The following is a 16,845-nucleotide window of genomic DNA, read 5'->3' as shown; positions in this document are numbered from 1 at the left end:
CTGTCTGTCACTCTGTCTCATGTTTACAGGTAAGGAAGGGTGGTACGGGGGGTGCAGCACTATATGGGGGCCAACATCTCTCTGGATCCACAGAGATGGGCAGGTACATGGTGAGTCATCATTTCTTTTTTTTTACTTTTTCATTTGAGACAAGGACTAGGACTCCATTTGTTCAGGAATTGTAAATTCTGGGTCCACTCATATGTTTGTAAACCTTAAAGTGTCCACATTTACACATTTGCAGTCCCTTCATTTAATGGGGTCATATTTAGTGAACTAAAGTTTATCTATGTTTTACAGTTGCATGTGGTTGTGTACCATGTTAAACATCCTACAGTTCTGGGGCTGCATGTCATTGGAAAAAACTGACATTTTTTCCACTGCGATATGTGATGTGGGGAGAAAAACAGGAATTTTCACACATAATTTGAATATCTCTCTGAAAAGAATGACACAATCTAGAATAATTTGGTTTGGTTTTTTGTAGGTAATCGCATCTGCATATAAAATAAAATGTATACTAAACTAAGAAAAGATCAAAGACTGCAAGGAATGCTCAATAAATTAACTGGTTTAGGTCAACATCATAGTTTCTGTTCTCAAAATAATTCTGTCTACTTGACATTGCGTACACATTTAGATGGATGGATAGCTTTATTATCATTGTCACTGCAAGTGCAACAACAACGAGATTACATCCACACTCACATTTCCACAGACAAACGGCAATTAATCCACAATTATTACTTGTTTACTGTAATAATGGCACACATCAGAATTAAGACAACACATATACATTTGACATTGTTTATGTGCACTAAACTTGAAACAGACCGTTTTCCAAATTGAGGCGATATGAGTGTGTGGTAGTCGCTGCAACTGGAGTCGCGCCACCGCTAGCTTGGGGGGACCTGCTGCAGCTAAAAACCGCGCAGCCCCCGCAGGGGAAAGGGGTGGCGTGAGCGGTGGCCGGGATGGGGTGTGTGATGGGGCGGCAGGAAGGGAGGTGAAGGGAAAAATGGAGCATGCGTCAGTCTTTGTCCATGTGTAAGTCTGTCAGTTTATTGTCTTTGTGGGTTGAGATAAGAAAGGAGCCGAATAATCTCACCAAAGCCTGAATAAATTCCTCTGGAGGAAAACAGTGGGCAGTTTGTCCTTCAGGCTTGATAAGCCTGGAGTGTTGTGGTTGAGCAGTGAAAAACACTTTTAACAGTTCCACTTGAACAACCAAATCCTAGTTATGAATTAGGAATATTCACCGGCCTCCGAAACCTTCAACTTCAACTGCAAGGCACGCATCTGCTCCAAGATGTCATCCAATTTGCGTCTGAGTTCAAGAGTCATCGCAGTCTGAGAATGCACTGCCTTGCCAACCTCGTTAATCATGACAGACAAACGAGGGGCTGTGGTTCTTGATGCCACCGTCTTGCCAATTTTCCGGTAGATCAGGGCAGCACAAAAGCCAAAAAGTACCAGCCCTGCTACCATAAGACTAAAAATGAATAAATCCTGGACGTCCTCAACAGAGAAAGGCCCCAAGCATGCCACACGCCAAGAGCCCCAGGAGTCGAGAACATAGCCCGCAGGATACATTCCATCTGGGCAGGTAGGATCCCCCGGTCCTGACCTTCTTGTAGAAAAAATAGTATCAATAGCGTTCAGAGACCAGCTGATCAATTCCATGGTAAATCCAATAGATCCAGTATCCAGTGTAATTTGAGGAATTCACAGTCTGGTGAAGTAGGAACGTGAAGGTTAAAGCAGAAAGCAGAGATAAGGGAGAGTGGAGGAGATGCGACCGCCCTCGTTGGAGCCCCAAGTTGTGACCCAAGGTGGGTGCCATCACTGAGGTATTATCTAGATTTACAGAACTTGATAGTATCTCACTAGGTGTGCTGGCAAAACTTGTAACATCTACTAAAAGCACAACCTGCTTATTTGGTCCTATACCAACAAAACTTTAAAGGACATGTCGCACAGAAATCATAACAGTTTAGATTTACGCTGTTAGTGACCATCCGATGATCCACCTGGATTACTTTGTGCACTTCTGTGAGCAGTTTCAAAGTATACAGCATTCGCAGCAAACAGCTACGGAGACGTCTGAAAACAAAGTACTTGTGAGTACTCTGGTGTTTCCGACAGGTGACGTGCCTATTAGAAGTGTCCCAGGGTGCCCTTCAATGGAATGTAGTTGCTAACGTTAAGAACTGAAGCACAGATTCATTCCAAACTTAAATGTGATGTCATGTCATGATGACTCGTTTTTTCATGTAGTCACAGTAAAAGCAGCAGCCTTGAGAAGTTTGAGTGCACCTGTGACAATTAGTTACAAACGCAGCGTGTCAATAACAATCTTTGCTCCAGGATCAGCTTTGTGCACAATTAATTATATTAATTTTTGTAATTGTGGAGACATTCACAGTGGCAGGAGCCTCTCATCAGCTGCACAGTGCAGCTGATGAGAGGCAATGAGAGAATTTGGAGTCCAGCTCCAAATTCACACTCAATAATAATAATAATAATAATAATAATAATAAAAAAGCTTGCCACAAAACACAAAAGGGGTCAAATCCTGAACATGCCAGACTCATCCAGCTGTAGATTTATTTCCAAATGTAAACTCCACACGATCAAAGTCCCAACACACAAGCGATCATTGGCTCCAGCTGGGCTTTTAGTTCTCTCACGATTGTGGCACATAAAGTCCATTAACTCCTGGAAATAAGATATTCTGACTTTTTCCAGTGTAACAAATCCATCTCCCTAGGTAGTCTGTTAAAACAGCGTCATGGAGATGTCCTCACATCCATGTACACAGCTTCAGTAAACTAGCATCCACACAAACAACGTCACCACACTTTAGTTTCCAAAATCCAACACTCTTAAAAACTTTCGAGGTGAAGTGTGTCATTTCCTGTCTGTAAATCCTCTGTGAATCCGAGCCATCACTTTCGAACGAAAGGTCAGAAGCTTCGTTTTCGGATGGAGCAGGTTCATTTCCCTCTGTCTCAGTAATCGGGATGTTTCTGTTCATTCTAAAATGTGTGTCACACTCCAAGAATTGCCGAGTGAGACGTTTTCCGGAACGCTCAGTGAGAGGAATAAAATACATCAGCGATCACTAATTATTAGCACGTGTCTGGAGAGACTTACAATCATGAGTACTTTTGTGTTGTCTTACTAAATGGGACGTTTAAAAATGTGTGACATGTCCTTTAAGGACCTGTGGCCCACTCTTGGGCCGACTGTGCTGGAAATGATTAATCTGTCATTAACTTCTGGATCTGTTCCTGGATGTTTCAAATCTGCAGTGATTAAACCATTACTTAAGAAATCTAATCTTGACCCTAGTATATTGAAAAACTACAGGCCGATAAGAAATCTATCATTTTGTTCTAAAATTCTGGAAAAAGTGGTTTCACTGCAGCTCGTGGACTGTCTTACTGAGAATAATCTTTTTGAACCACTGCAGTCTGCTTTTAGAAAATATCATTTCACAGAGACAACTCTCACTAAATTGGTAAATGATCATCTGCTTGCAATGGATTCTGACACCACTACGGTTCTGGTGCTGTTAGATCTTAGTGCTGCGTTTGATACCGTGAATCACCATGTTCTTTTACTCAGTCGGCTGGAGAATCATTTTGGGATTAACTGGGAGTGCCCTTGCATGGTTGACGTCATACCTGACCAGTCGTTCTCACTTTTTTTTTTTTTTACACAACACCACCACTGCTAGCCTTAGTGACATGAAATTTTATGGTTCCACAGGTGTCTGTCTTAGGCCTCTTGGCCACAAGCACCCTTTGGCTTCATATTGCGGCATTTTGGGATTATATTTCATTGCTATGCTGATGATACTCATTTATACATGCTGATAACTGCTGGTAATCTAATTCGCTTAAAATCCTTAGGCAAATCTTGCCTTGCATCAATGAAAAGCTGAATGTTTAGGAATTTCCTACTTTTAAAGACTGAAATGATGGTTCTTGGTTTCTGTTTTGTTGTTTTCCAGCACAGTTCTGCCCAAAGATGGTCACGTGATGCTAAGCTTAGTCAGGGAAAAACTGCTTGTGCTGTCGACATTTCACAATAAAAGTCTTATATAAACTAGCATGATGCCTGTTGGGATCCACGAGCTCTACATTAAGTAGTGTTTATAAAATAGGTAGCTGATATTTTTCAAGGGTGGTAATAAATGCTTGTATAATGAATTGGAATGATTTGTGAGTCCAGAATGCTTTTTGCACCTTAGACCTCAACAATTTTAAAAGAGGAACTCAAGCCCCTTCTTTCCTCATAATTGTCATTTTTTTTAATGTTAATTTACTGTCTTAATATATTTATAAATTGTTTAGGTTGTTGCCATATACACACTATTATTATTATTATTATTATTTTATTATTACTTCTGTTTTGTCATTTGACTTTTAAATGGGCCACAATGGAAATATGTGCTTTCACTTTTTTGTGTCATCCATGTATTTTTAACATATTTACAATTGTATTGTGTACTTACATTGAACTTACTAAGTAAAATCATGCACTCACGTTTTTAATGTAAGGATCTTTGGCTGCTTTCAGTGATGCCGGTATTTGGTTAGACTCTTTCTCTCCGATTGTTCTGTCTGAGTTATTTTCATTAGTTACTTCATCCAAACCATCAACATGTTTATTAGACCCCATTCCTACCAAGCTGCTCAAGGAAGCCCTACCATTATTTAATGCTTCGATCTTAAATATGATCAATCTATCTTTGTTAGTTGGCTATGTACCACAGGCTTTTAAGGTGGCAGTAATTAAACCATTACTTAAAAAGCCATCACTTGACCCAGCTATCTTAGCTAATTATAGGCCAATCTCCAACCTTCTTTTTCTCTCAAAAATTCTTGAAAGGGTAGTTGTAAAACAGCTAACTGATCATCTGCAGAGGAATGGTCTATTTGAAGAGTTTCAGTCAGGTTTTAGAATTCATCATAGTACAGAAACAGCATTAGTGAAGGTTACAAATGATCTTCTTATGGCCTCGGACAGTGGACTCATCTCTGTGCTTGTTCTGTTAGACCTCAGTGCTGCTTTTGATACTGTGGACCATAAAATTGTATTACAGAGATTAGAGCATGCCATAGGTATTAAAGGCACTGCGCTGCGGTGGTTTGAATCATATTTGTCTAATAGATTACAATTTGTTCATGTAAATGGGGAATCTTCTTCACAGACTAAAGTTAATTATGGAGTTCCACAAGGTTCTGTGCTAGGACCAATTTTATTCACTTTATACATGCTTCCCTTAGGCAGTATTATTAGACGGTATTGCTTAAATTTTCATTGTTACGCAGATGATACCCAGCTTTATCTATCCATGAAGCCAGAGGACACACACCAATTAGCTAAACTGCAGGATTGTCTTACAGACATAAAGACATGGATGACCTCTAATTTCCTGCTTTTAAACTCAGATAAAACTGAAGTTATTGTACTTGGCCCCACAAATCTTAGAAACATGGTGTCTAACCAGATCCTTACTCTGGATGGCATTACCCTGACCTCTAGTAATACTGTGAGAAATCTTGGGAGTCATTTTTGATCAGGATATGTCATTCAAAGCGCATATTAAACAAATATGTAGGACTGCTTTTTTGCATTTACGCAATATCTCTAAAATCAGAAAGGTCTTGTCTCAGAGTGATGCTGAAAAACTAATTCATGCATTTATTTCCTCTAGGCTGGACTATTGTAATTCATTATTATCAGGTTGTCCTAAAAGTTCCCTAAAAAGCCTTCAGTTAATTCAAAATGCTGCAGCTAGAGTACTGACGGGGACTAGAAGGAGAGAGCATATCTCACCCATATTGGCCTCTCTTCATTGGCTTCCTGTTAATTCTAGAATAGAATTTAAAATTCTTCTTCTTACTTATAAGGTTTTGAATAATCAGGTCCCATCTTATCTTAGGGACCTCATAGTACCATATCACCCCAATAGAGCGCTTCGCTCTCAGACTGCAGGCTTACTTGTAGTTCCTAGGGTTTGTAAGAGTAGAATGGGAGGCAGAGCCTTCAGCTTTCAGGCCCCTCTCCTGTTGAACCAGCTCCCAATTCAGATCAGGGAGACAGACACCCTCTCTACTTTTAAGATTAGGCTTAAAACTTTCCTTTTTGCTAAAGCTTATAGTTAGGGCTGGATCAGGTGACCCTGAACCATCCCTTAGTTATGCTGCTATAGACGTAGACTGCTGGGGGGTTCCCATGATGCACTGTTTCTTTCTCTTTTTGCTCTGTATGCACCAATCTGCATTTAATCATTAGTGATCGATCTCTGCTCCCCTCCACAGCATGTCTTTTTCCTGGTTCTCTCCCTCAGCCCCAACCAGTCCCAGCAGAAGACTGCCCCTCCCTGAGCCTGGTTCTGCTGGAGGTTTCTTCCTGTTAAGAGGGAGTTTTTCCTTCCCACTGTAGCCAAGTGCTTGCTCACAGGGGGTCGTTTTGACCGTTGGGGTTTTACATAATTATTGTATGGCCTTGCCTTACAATATAAAGCGCCTTGGGGCAACTGTTTGTTGTGATTTGGCGCTATATAAAAAAATTGATTGAAAAATTGATTGATTGATGATTAACACCCCCTGCTGAAATGACATGCGAGTCCAGAATGTAGTTAGCAATGTCCATTGTTCAGTCTTGTTAGCTTCTCCAAAAATATTTTTAGCTTCTCCAAAAATATTAGTTCCATCAGTGTTCCATTTTGGCAGTGTTCATCCTTGTCAGCTGGCCACAGTTTTGTTGTGATCAAAGTTACACACAACGCACTCATTGAGAGCTTTTTGTCTTTTCCGCATTCTGCCACAAGCAGGTGCTTCTGTTTTTAGACAGGCATAAACAATGACGTGGTGGAAGGCATCAAACGCAATACACTTTTCACCTCCCTGGTTTCAGCTGGAGTCTGATGTGAATGGAGGTGAATCTCCATGGGTGACTTTATTTGGTGTCAAAACAAGAATGTACAGAGATCATCGCATTATTACAGCAGCCAAATCAGTTTGGATTAAATTACATAGAGCGGGTCACTGGGATTTTCTTAAGTCACCACTAGCTCCTTTATGGAATAATAAAAAAAATTCTTATTGGGGGAAAATCAGTTAACTGGCCACAGTGGCATAAAGTGGGAATCTCCTTTGTATTCCATTTGTTTGATGCCAAGACCAAAAACTATCTGAGGTTTGATGAGGTTGTTGATAGGTATAATTTGCCACGCAGTCAATTTTGGAGATATGTCCAATTACGTAGTTCATTGTCCAAATGGCTGGGAAGCCCTCTCAGCTGTCCTTCGGGCAGCTCTGTGGAAATCTTGCTTTGTAAGTTGACCAGTGGCAAAGGTATTACTTCTAACATATACAAAATGTTACTTATTCAATTGGGCGACCCATTATCAAAGGTTAAAAAACACTGGACTGAAGACTTGGCCTTGGACATATCTGAAAATGACTGGCACTCATGTTTACAAAATTTAAACAATGTATAAAGAAATGAGCAACAAGTTTATTCAATTAAAAATCATTCATAGGTGGCATAGAACCCCTCATCAACTTCATAATTGGAACTTGATTCCTAAAGACATATGCTGAAGATGTAATGAGGAGGGAGCATCTATCCCACATATTCTCTGGACCTGCCCTGCTCTTCAAGATTGGTGGAAGAACATTATGGAAGTCATTTTCGAAGTATTGAAAACAAGGTTTAACATTACTGCCAGACTTGCAGTTTTAGGCTCCACAATAGAACTCCCAGACTCACACTTCTCACTTTTTGATACGAGGTGGCTTGTTCTGGCTCTGACTACAGCAAAAAGGATTCTATTAAGACACTGGATGAAAAAGAACCCTCCTCCTTATGATGAATGGCTGACAACTATGGTTAAACTGGCATCTTATGAGAAAGTGACATACAGCCTCCTATGTAAAATGCATCAGTATGATTGTACATGGTCTGCTTTTACCAACTGGCTAACTGTAAAGTAGATTTAAAAAGGTCGGTGTGGCATATATATTTGTTGTGTGTTTTATAAAACAAAAATCTCAATACAATTTGCATTATAAAAAATAGGTAATTTCTCCAAAAATATTAATCCTATCAACATTCTGTTTTCGCAGTGTTCATCCTTGACTCAAAATGCATAAGCATACCAAACAGCAGATGTCAGCACTCCCAGGTTTTGATGTGATCGAAGGCATACACACACACACACACACACAGGCCACTTGGCTATTGTATTATAGATGCTGCTGCTCTCCTGCTGTAAGCAAACCTGAAGCCTGAAATGGCTTTTTTTTTTTCTTTTTTCTTTTGTGACATATGTAACAGAAGTGCACAGTCGTTGAGTACAAATATCTGGACTTCTGGCAGTCACTGAGATATAGTCCAATGACCCGGCCTGCGCTCTGCCTCTGTGCCTCTGCATGTCCCCCTTCTGTCTCTCCAGAGAGCCAGAGAGAGGGTGTGGCAACCCGTAGCTTTGAGGCCGCTGTCGCTGAACCTTTGTGTAATGGAACGACAGAGGAGGTTTTTGATAAATGTAATTATAATTGTGTGTTCATGCCGTCATTGTCTTCCCAGGTCCCTAAAGCAGAGAAGCATGGCAGCGGCACAGACAGTGACTACGACAACACACAAACATACGACATCTCACAAAGGTTAGACAAACTGCAGGGACACTGTGTTTAGGTTTAAATGATTGTTTTGTGTATCTTTGAGAATGAAAACTTCAATTCCAAAGACATAAATGCCCATTAAAGTCAAATTTAACAATGGTGAGGAAAAAAATTTGATGGTCTTTAAATATTTGATTTGTTTTGAGTAAATTCCTAGGCTTTGGAAAAGCCTTGGTACAGTAGTGTTCAGAATAATAGTAGTGCTATGTGACTAAAAAGATTAATCCAGGTTTTGAGTATATTTCTTGTTACATGGGAAGCAAGGTACCAGTAGATTCAGTAGATTCTCACAAATCCAACAAGATCAAACATTCATGATATGCACACTCTTAAGGCTATGAAATTGGGCTATTAGTTAAAAAAAAAAAAGTAGAGCGGGGGTGTTCACAATAATAGTAGTGTGGCATTCAGTCAGTGAGTTTGTCAGTTTTGTGGAACAAACAGGTGTGAATCAGGTGTCCCCTATTTAAGGATGAAGCCAGCACCTGTTGAACATGCTTTTCTCTTTGAAAGCCTGAGGAAAATGGGACGTTCAAGACATTGTTCAGATGAACAGCGTAGTTTGATTAAAAAGTTGATTGGAGAGGGGAAATCTTACACACAGGTGCAAAAAATTATAGGCTGTTCATTTACAGTGATCTCCAGTGCTTTAAAATGGACAAAAAAACCAGAGACGCGTGGAAGAAAACGGAAAAACAACCATCAAAATGGATAGAAGAATAACCAGAATGGCAAAGGCTCACCCATTGATCAGCTCCAGGATGATCAAAGACAGTCTGGAGTTACCTGTAAGTGCTGTGACAGTTAGAAGACACCTGTGTGAAGCTAATTTATTTGCAAGAATCCCCCACAAAGTCCCTCTGTTAAATAAAAGACATGTGCAGAAGAGGTTACAATTTGCCAAAGAACACATCAACTGGCCTAAAGAGAAATGGAGGAATATTTTGTGGACTGATGAGATTAAAATTGTTCTTTTTGGGTCCAAGGGCTGCAGACAGTTTGTGAGATGACCCCCAAACTCTGAATTCAAACCACAGTTCACAGTGAAGACAGTGAAGCATGGCGGTGCAAGCATCATGATATGGGCATGTTTATCCTACAGTGGTGTTGGGCCTATATATCGCATACCAGGTATCATGGATCAGTTTGAATATGTCAAAATACTTGAAGAGGTCATGTTGCCTTATGCTGAAGAGGTCATGCCCTTGAAATGGGTGTTTCAACAAGACAGTGACCACAAGCACACCGGTAAATGAGCAAAATCTTGGTTCCAAACCAATAAAATTAATGTATTGGAGCGGCCTGCCCAATCCCCGGTCCTAAATCCAGTTGAGAACTTGTGGGGTGACATCAAAAAAGCTGTTTCTGAAGCAAAACCAAGAAATGTGAATGAATTGTGGAATGTTGTTAAACAATCTTGGAGTGGAATAACAGCTGAAAGTTGCCACAAGTTAGTTGACTCCATGCCTCGCAGATGTGAAGAAGTCATGAAAAACTGTGGTTATACAACTAAATACTAGTTTAGTGATTCACAGGATTGCTAAAAAAGCAGTTTGAACATAATAGTTTTGAGTTTGTAGCGTCAACAGCACATGCTACTATTGTGAACACCCCCTTTTCTACTTTTTTTTACTAATAGCCCAATTTCATAGCCTTAAGAGTGTGCATATCATGAATGCTTAGTCTTGTTGGATTTGTGAGAATCTACTGAATCTACTGGTACCTTGTTTCCCATATAACAATAAGAAATATGCTCAAAACCTGGATTAATCTTTTTAGTCACATAGCACTATTATTATTCTGAACACTACTGTATATACCCTATGAAATGCAGTGAGTGGATAGATAAATCCACTTTAGCACCAGAGAATCAATAAATACTGTCATCTTTCACTGCTCTAAATTAAAAGTGCATGAAATGAGGATGAACTGATAAAAATTTGATTAACTTTAAATGCACCAGATTGACCCAGAAAGCAGTGTTGTTATGCTTGTATCATACCGTATGATCATACTTGTATCGTACCATACACCTAAATTAATGCAAGGAATAATCCTATTATACGTAGCTCTTAACTTAGTTGTATATTCTTTGGAATTAGTTTGTTTGTCAGTTTCTTTCATTTCCAGCAAGGCCACTGCTGCTTGCTCCCTGTGCAGGAAACTGGAGGCCTTGTACAGTAAAAATGTGGGTTGTTGAGTTATTCCACTGCTTGTATCAAACATAACTCAAAAACAAGAGAGATTAAAAGAAGCTATAATGAGGGCAAAACGTTTCACACCTAGTGAACTTTGATACACCAGAGCAATCCAAAAAGCAACTTTGTTGAGTCTGTAATGTCCTGAGGACGTGTGCGCCACCTGGTGAATGTTGGAACAACAATTCACGGACACATTGTGTGACCAGTTTACAAGTTAAGCTAACAACTGCGGGGAGAAATGTCGGCACTTAACAACAAAGCGTTTTGTCAGTACTGCAACTTAGTGATGGAAGACTTGAAAGACTGGTTCCGAACATTTGTAAACCTTTGCAGCACTCACATTTCAGAACATTGTGCTGAAGTCCAGTGAAAAAGGAGACACATCACGTACTGGACTCAGTTGGGGCCTCATTATGTCATCAGATGTATAGAAGGAATGTTTTGAAACATTCCGCTTGATTTGCCCCTGGTCGTCTTTCTTCTAAGGTGTCTCTCATTACATGTTCATGTGTTTTTCTCTCTTCAGTATGGGCCGCAGCAGTGAGGAGGAAGGCCGCGGGGAATCTGAAGAGGGGGGAGGCGGGGGTGGTGGGGAGGCGGGGGAGCCGGACCCTACCTTGCCCTGTACAGAGGATGTAATATTAAAAACTGAACAGGTGACCAAGAACATCCAGGAACTTCTCAGGGCAGCTCAGGAGTTCAAACATGACAGGTATGTTGAAGGCAGACACGGCTCAGGACCGGGTATGAATCTGAATTGTCTGCATTTTGATAACATTACCAGTGATCGCTTTGCTCTGAATTCCAACCCCATTTTCCTAACATATTTCTGCTGTCTGCTTCATTACAGGGTGACTGATGTTTCTATACAGGCTGTAAAAATCTTCAGTATCAGTGTCAGCTGCATCTGCTTTTAGTTCACTGTTGAAAATGACCTCTTTATTCAAACAATGCTAATCGCTTACGAGAGCTTAACATGGCCAATAGTTAGTGCGATAAACGGACACAATCAGCCCTCTGTTTTCATGACTAGTGTATTGTTATGCAGGAAAAAAGTCTGCTTCTGACACAGAACACTTTATAACCGCTTCCTGACAACGTGTGACTCCTTGTTTTTAAGCAAGTCTTTTCACAGCAGCAGCTTCCCCATATTTTTAATTTTATAGTTTGCTCCAAAACTTCAACTGATGAAAATTCAAAAGGAGTTTGTTGTTCACAGTTGACTGAAACGGCATCAACATCACCAAAATAAGCAGTTTTGTTCAGTCATCAGTGCATCATGTTGCACTATTTCCCGTTAACTATCTGGAATATGCCAATCGAAAATATGTTATACTTGAGTAAAACGATTATGCGCTGTGGTCAGTTTTGAAATGATCATTCTGTTTTGTTATAAAATGAGCGTGCCTTTTTACAGAGCATTAAGTGGAAGTTTTTTCTCTCCTCTTCAGCTTTGTTCCATGTTCTGAGAAGATCCACTCGGCTGTCACTGAGATGGCTTCACTCTTCCCAAAAGTAAGTGCCATGTTTGTCTTCCTTTTCACTTTGTTTCACCCAAAATGCCTTTTGAGTTGAAAGGTGACTTTTTTGTTGTCATTTTAAATACTTTGTCATATCAAAACGGTGTTAGTAATTAAACCTTTGAGTCAACATTGGCAATTGTTGTATATGGTCTGTGTCCACTTAACATTTATTTTTTCTTCTTCTAATGGGAAAAGCACAGTGAGGGCCCAAAAATGCTTCATCCCAGCAGTGTCGACATTTTCAGTTTTGCTTCTCGCTGATATTTGTTTCTGTGAAAACCATAAATAGCTAATGACTAGCTTATAATGTACGGCAATAAAAAATACTTACAGCCAAAACGAAGTATGTGTCCAAGCTGCTATCACAGATGAGATTTTGCTCTCTTCTCCATTGAGATTGATTTTGAGTGACAGTTGAGCAAAAAATTCAAAGTGTTCTTAGTGGGAACAAAAAAAAAAGCGGTCCTCTACGAAAACACTTGTGGTATTTTTTATTTTTTTCTTCTCCTCTGCAGCTGCATGCATGCCATTCTCATTTTGAGCAACTGAAAAAGAAACAGTAATGCTACATGGACCCAGGCGGGGGTGGTGGACAAGTGGTTAGCGCGCTTGGTCAAAAAAACAGTAAATGCAATCATCTTGTAAGTCATCAAGACCAACAGCTTCTGTAAAGAAATACGAGGTCTGTGAGAAAAGTATCGGACCTTTTTATTTGTTTCAAAAACTATATGGATTTGAATCACGTGCGATTACATCAGCCAACCTTGAACCCTCGTGCGCATGCGTGAGTTTTTTCACGCCTGTCGGTTGCGTCATTCGCCTGTGGGCAGGCTTTGAGTGAGCACTGGTCCACCCCTCCTGTCGGAATTCCTTTGTCTGAGAACTTGCTGAGAGACTGCCGCTCTGCTTGATCAAAATTTTTTCAGAAACTGTGAGACACATCCAAGTGGACACCATTAGAGAAATTCATATGGTTTTCGGTGAAAATTTTAACGGTTGATGAGAGATTGAGTGTTACTATCGCTTTAAGGACAGCCCACGGCGCCGGATGGCGCGCCGCACCCAGAGCCGCCGTCGTCAGCCTGTTTCAAGCTGAAAACTTCCAGATTTAAGCCTCTGTTGACCCAGGACGTCATGAGAGAGCAGAGAAGTTTCAGAAGAGGTCGGGATCAGCAGTTTATCCGGACATTCCACTGTTAAAGGAGATTTTGTAATGAAAGACGTGCGGACGGATTCGCGCGTCAGCACCCAGCCGCTCATGACATGGCGCCACAGGAAAACACCTCCATTGGAAGCCTTACGGGACAAGTTGGAACATGCCCAGCTGTTAAACAATTTGCTCGGATACTCACTCGACTGAAAGCCATCGAAAGCCGCCTGAATCTTTCGAATGGTTTCCAATACGGAGGTGTTTTTCTGTGCCGCCGCGTGAATCCGTCCGCATGTCACGAGGGGTGGACCAGTGCTCACTCAAAGCCTGCCCACAGGCGAATGACGCAACCGACAGGCGTGAAAAAACTCACGCATGCGCACGAGGGTTCAAGGTTGGCTGATGTAATCGCACGTGATTCAATTCCATATAGTTTTTGAAAAAATAAAAAGGTCCGATACTTTTCTCACAGACCTTGTATTCTAAATTGTAGTGGGCTTGGTTTCAATGTGGTAGGTACCCGGTTCAAATCCCGCCCCTGCCACATTTCTCCATGTAATGTGGAGTTGCGTCCAGACAGCATCCGGTGTAAAACATGCAGATCCCCCTTAGATCTGCTGTGGTGACCCCGAGTGAAAACATGGGAGCAGTTGAAGGGACCTACTTGCTTAATGCCATATGGACATGAGGCCTCAGAGAACTCCCCTGTTCAAAAAATGCAATAATGAAATGTGTGGGTGTGATACACTCTGCAACAGACCTCCAAATGAAATTAATTAAGCTTTTGAATTTTTCATGACATCAAATCAAAGAAAAATCAGGCTTGTTTATATTAAAATTTCTCACACAGTGCCCTTTAAACTCACAGTGAAAATTAATCTTTACAACATAATATACATTCGTTAAAAATATAAAAGCCAAGCGATGGTGTGTGTAAATATGGGTGCCTTTAAGTATAAGATTTTTTTTCAGAAGACACACAGGAGCCTTGAGATAGATTTTAGGCTTTCTTGTGTGCAAATCCATTTCTGTTCCACTCCACCACAAAGTTGTTGAAGACAAAAGGTGCACTGTGCACAATTTCTCCAGTCACAGCCACAGAAGCCTATAACTCCTTCAGAGTTCTCTGTGCCTCTTTGTGGCTTCCCTCACAAATCTCCTCTGGACAGATTTACCACAGTATCATACTGTTTGCATTTCTGAATGATTGATGCAAATGAAGTCCAAGACTTATTCACTAACTTGGAAACGTTCATGTCTGTAGCACTTTTCCATCTGAAGTCGACGCTCAAAGCGCTTTACAGTCTCATATTCACCCGCTCAGGCACACTGATACCAGCATGCTGCCATGCAAACCGATTGCCTGCACATTGGGAGCACTTATTGATTTTGGACCTTACCCAAGGATGGTTATTTAAACCTAGGATCCTCTGGTCTTCAGCCCATTGCGACAAGTCTGTGGATTTATCCATCCCCTGACTTTTCTTAAGGAAACTGCCTGCTGATTAAAGGTTTCTTTGCTGTTTTGGCTTTTATAGTTTTATTTCGTTTATGTTTTTGTTTTATTGTAGAGATTAGTTTTTTTGACTGTGAGTTTAAGGGGCATCATTTTATAAATTGTAATAATAAAAAGCTCAGGCGTGCACCAACTTCTTCACATGACTGTATCTGAAATATTTGGAAACAAACTAATGAAGAAATTCTTTGTGAAGGAAGCTTGTAGGAATGCCTGGTTGTTTTTTTTCCTGAAATGTAGTAAAGCTCATGTGGAAAATGAGCTTTGTCTGTGTGATCTTGCCGTACTTTCTCTTGGCGTTCTGAGGTTTGATTCCCCTTCATCTCTCCACAGCGCCCGGCCCTGGATGCAGTCCATTGCTCACTCCGCTTGCTGGCTTCCAGCGCCTCACGGCTGCAGGTGGAGTGCCATAAGGCGGCGCCATCAGACCCTGGAGCTCCTGCAGTGGACTACCAACTCCTCACACAGCAGGTCATCCAGTGCGCCTATGACATTGCCAAGGCTGCCAAACAGCTAGTCACCATAACCACTCGTGAGAAGAAACAGTGACCTATGGATGGGCAGAGCGGGAAGAGGGAGGGAGGCGGGTTCTGTACATGGAGGGGCTCTGAGGCCAGGGTGGAAGAGAGGAACACATCACAGTTGTGGACGGGAGGATGAGGGAGGGGGGAGTGACAAGAGAATGATGGGCAGATCAGGAGAGGAAGACAAAGGAAGTTGGATAGGAATCAGATGAAGTTAAGGATTACTGATTGTTCGCAACATGACAGATGGAATGGTGTCAGACTGGAAAGTGATTCCGTGAGGTGAAAGTTGGGAAGGACGAGTGGAACCTCGGAGCGGCAAAGTCGGCATCAGGTGTGTGCCATGTGCACGGAGGTGACAGTGTCCAGCCAAACAGATCCTGCGATATTCTTACCGCTTTATTTATTCTCGCTGTCCCTCCACCTCCCGCCTGTCCACATCCAGCACTGTCCTTGAGGAGTCAGACTCTTCCTCCTTCCCTCTGTGCCCCTCCCTTTGCTCCTCTCTCTGACCCCATCTTGTCTCGCTGCAGACAGGATGAGTTCCTGGTGCCGAGGAAGACCCACAGGAGCACCTGCCCCCCTTCACCTTCAGCCCGTCAGTCCCACTTGGTACACGGCATGATCTGGCATGTTTTCATTTCTTTCTCTTCTTTGATTTTTACTTATTTTTTTAATAAGCAGGTCAATTTGATCTGCACCTCTGAAGACAAAAATGACTGACTTACAAAAAAGCAAAACACTTACACTGGAATAATTGTGATTTATTGTTTTGTCATGCTTATTGTTTTTGTATGGATATTTTTACTGACGTCTTGATTTAACTGTTAGTTTATTTTATTGTCTCGATTGCGTTCCGTTGTGTTGAACGGGGAGATTGTGGGGGTGTGAGTTCAGCCACTTACTGGGATCTGAATACAAATTTAAACACGACCTGTGAAGTCATTTTTCTAACACTCCATTTCTGGGTGATCATTTGTTTGTTTTATAACGTGATGTTATAATGTCCTGTGGCCAACGGGAGAAAGAGGCATTGTGGGATATTTGTTTTTGGTTTCAATTTTTCCCTTCAGACCAAAAGCTGCATTTTGACTAGAGATGGATCATTGTCCTCTGGCGCCCTCAGCTGTTTGCCTCATTCAACAGCGCCGGTGAGCTGATAGAATCAAACCTGTATTTATTTTACTCAACCATTGAAGATAATAAAGGCAAACACGCCACTTTGG

General features: G+C 41.2%; 1 protein-coding gene across 3 annotated transcripts in view; it reads left to right on the top strand.

The window, feature by feature from the left end:
* The window catches only part of git1 (G protein-coupled receptor kinase interacting ArfGAP 1), a 79,529-nt gene extending 62,977 nt beyond the window's left edge, over positions 1–16,552 (top strand). For all 3 annotated transcript variants that reach the window (XM_034167934.1, XM_034167935.1, XM_034167933.1), the window contains 5 exons: positions 30–110; positions 8,611–8,687; positions 11,433–11,618; positions 12,358–12,421; positions 15,429–16,552. In XM_034167934.1, the coding sequence (XP_034023825.1) occupies positions 30–110; positions 8,611–8,687; positions 11,433–11,618; positions 12,358–12,421; positions 15,429–15,644 (624 nt within the window). In that variant the 3' untranslated portion in view covers positions 15,645–16,552. The remainder of the gene's footprint in view (positions 1–29; positions 111–8,610; positions 8,688–11,432; positions 11,619–12,357; positions 12,422–15,428) is intronic.
* Positions 16,553–16,845: the final 293 nt, after the last annotated feature.

Source organism: Thalassophryne amazonica, chromosome 4 (assembly GCF_902500255.1).
Source record: "Thalassophryne amazonica chromosome 4, fThaAma1.1, whole genome shotgun sequence".
NCBI classification, from domain to species: Eukaryota; Metazoa; Chordata; class Actinopteri; order Batrachoidiformes; family Batrachoididae; genus Thalassophryne; species Thalassophryne amazonica.
This window is presented reverse-complemented; position numbering and strand designations above follow the sequence as displayed.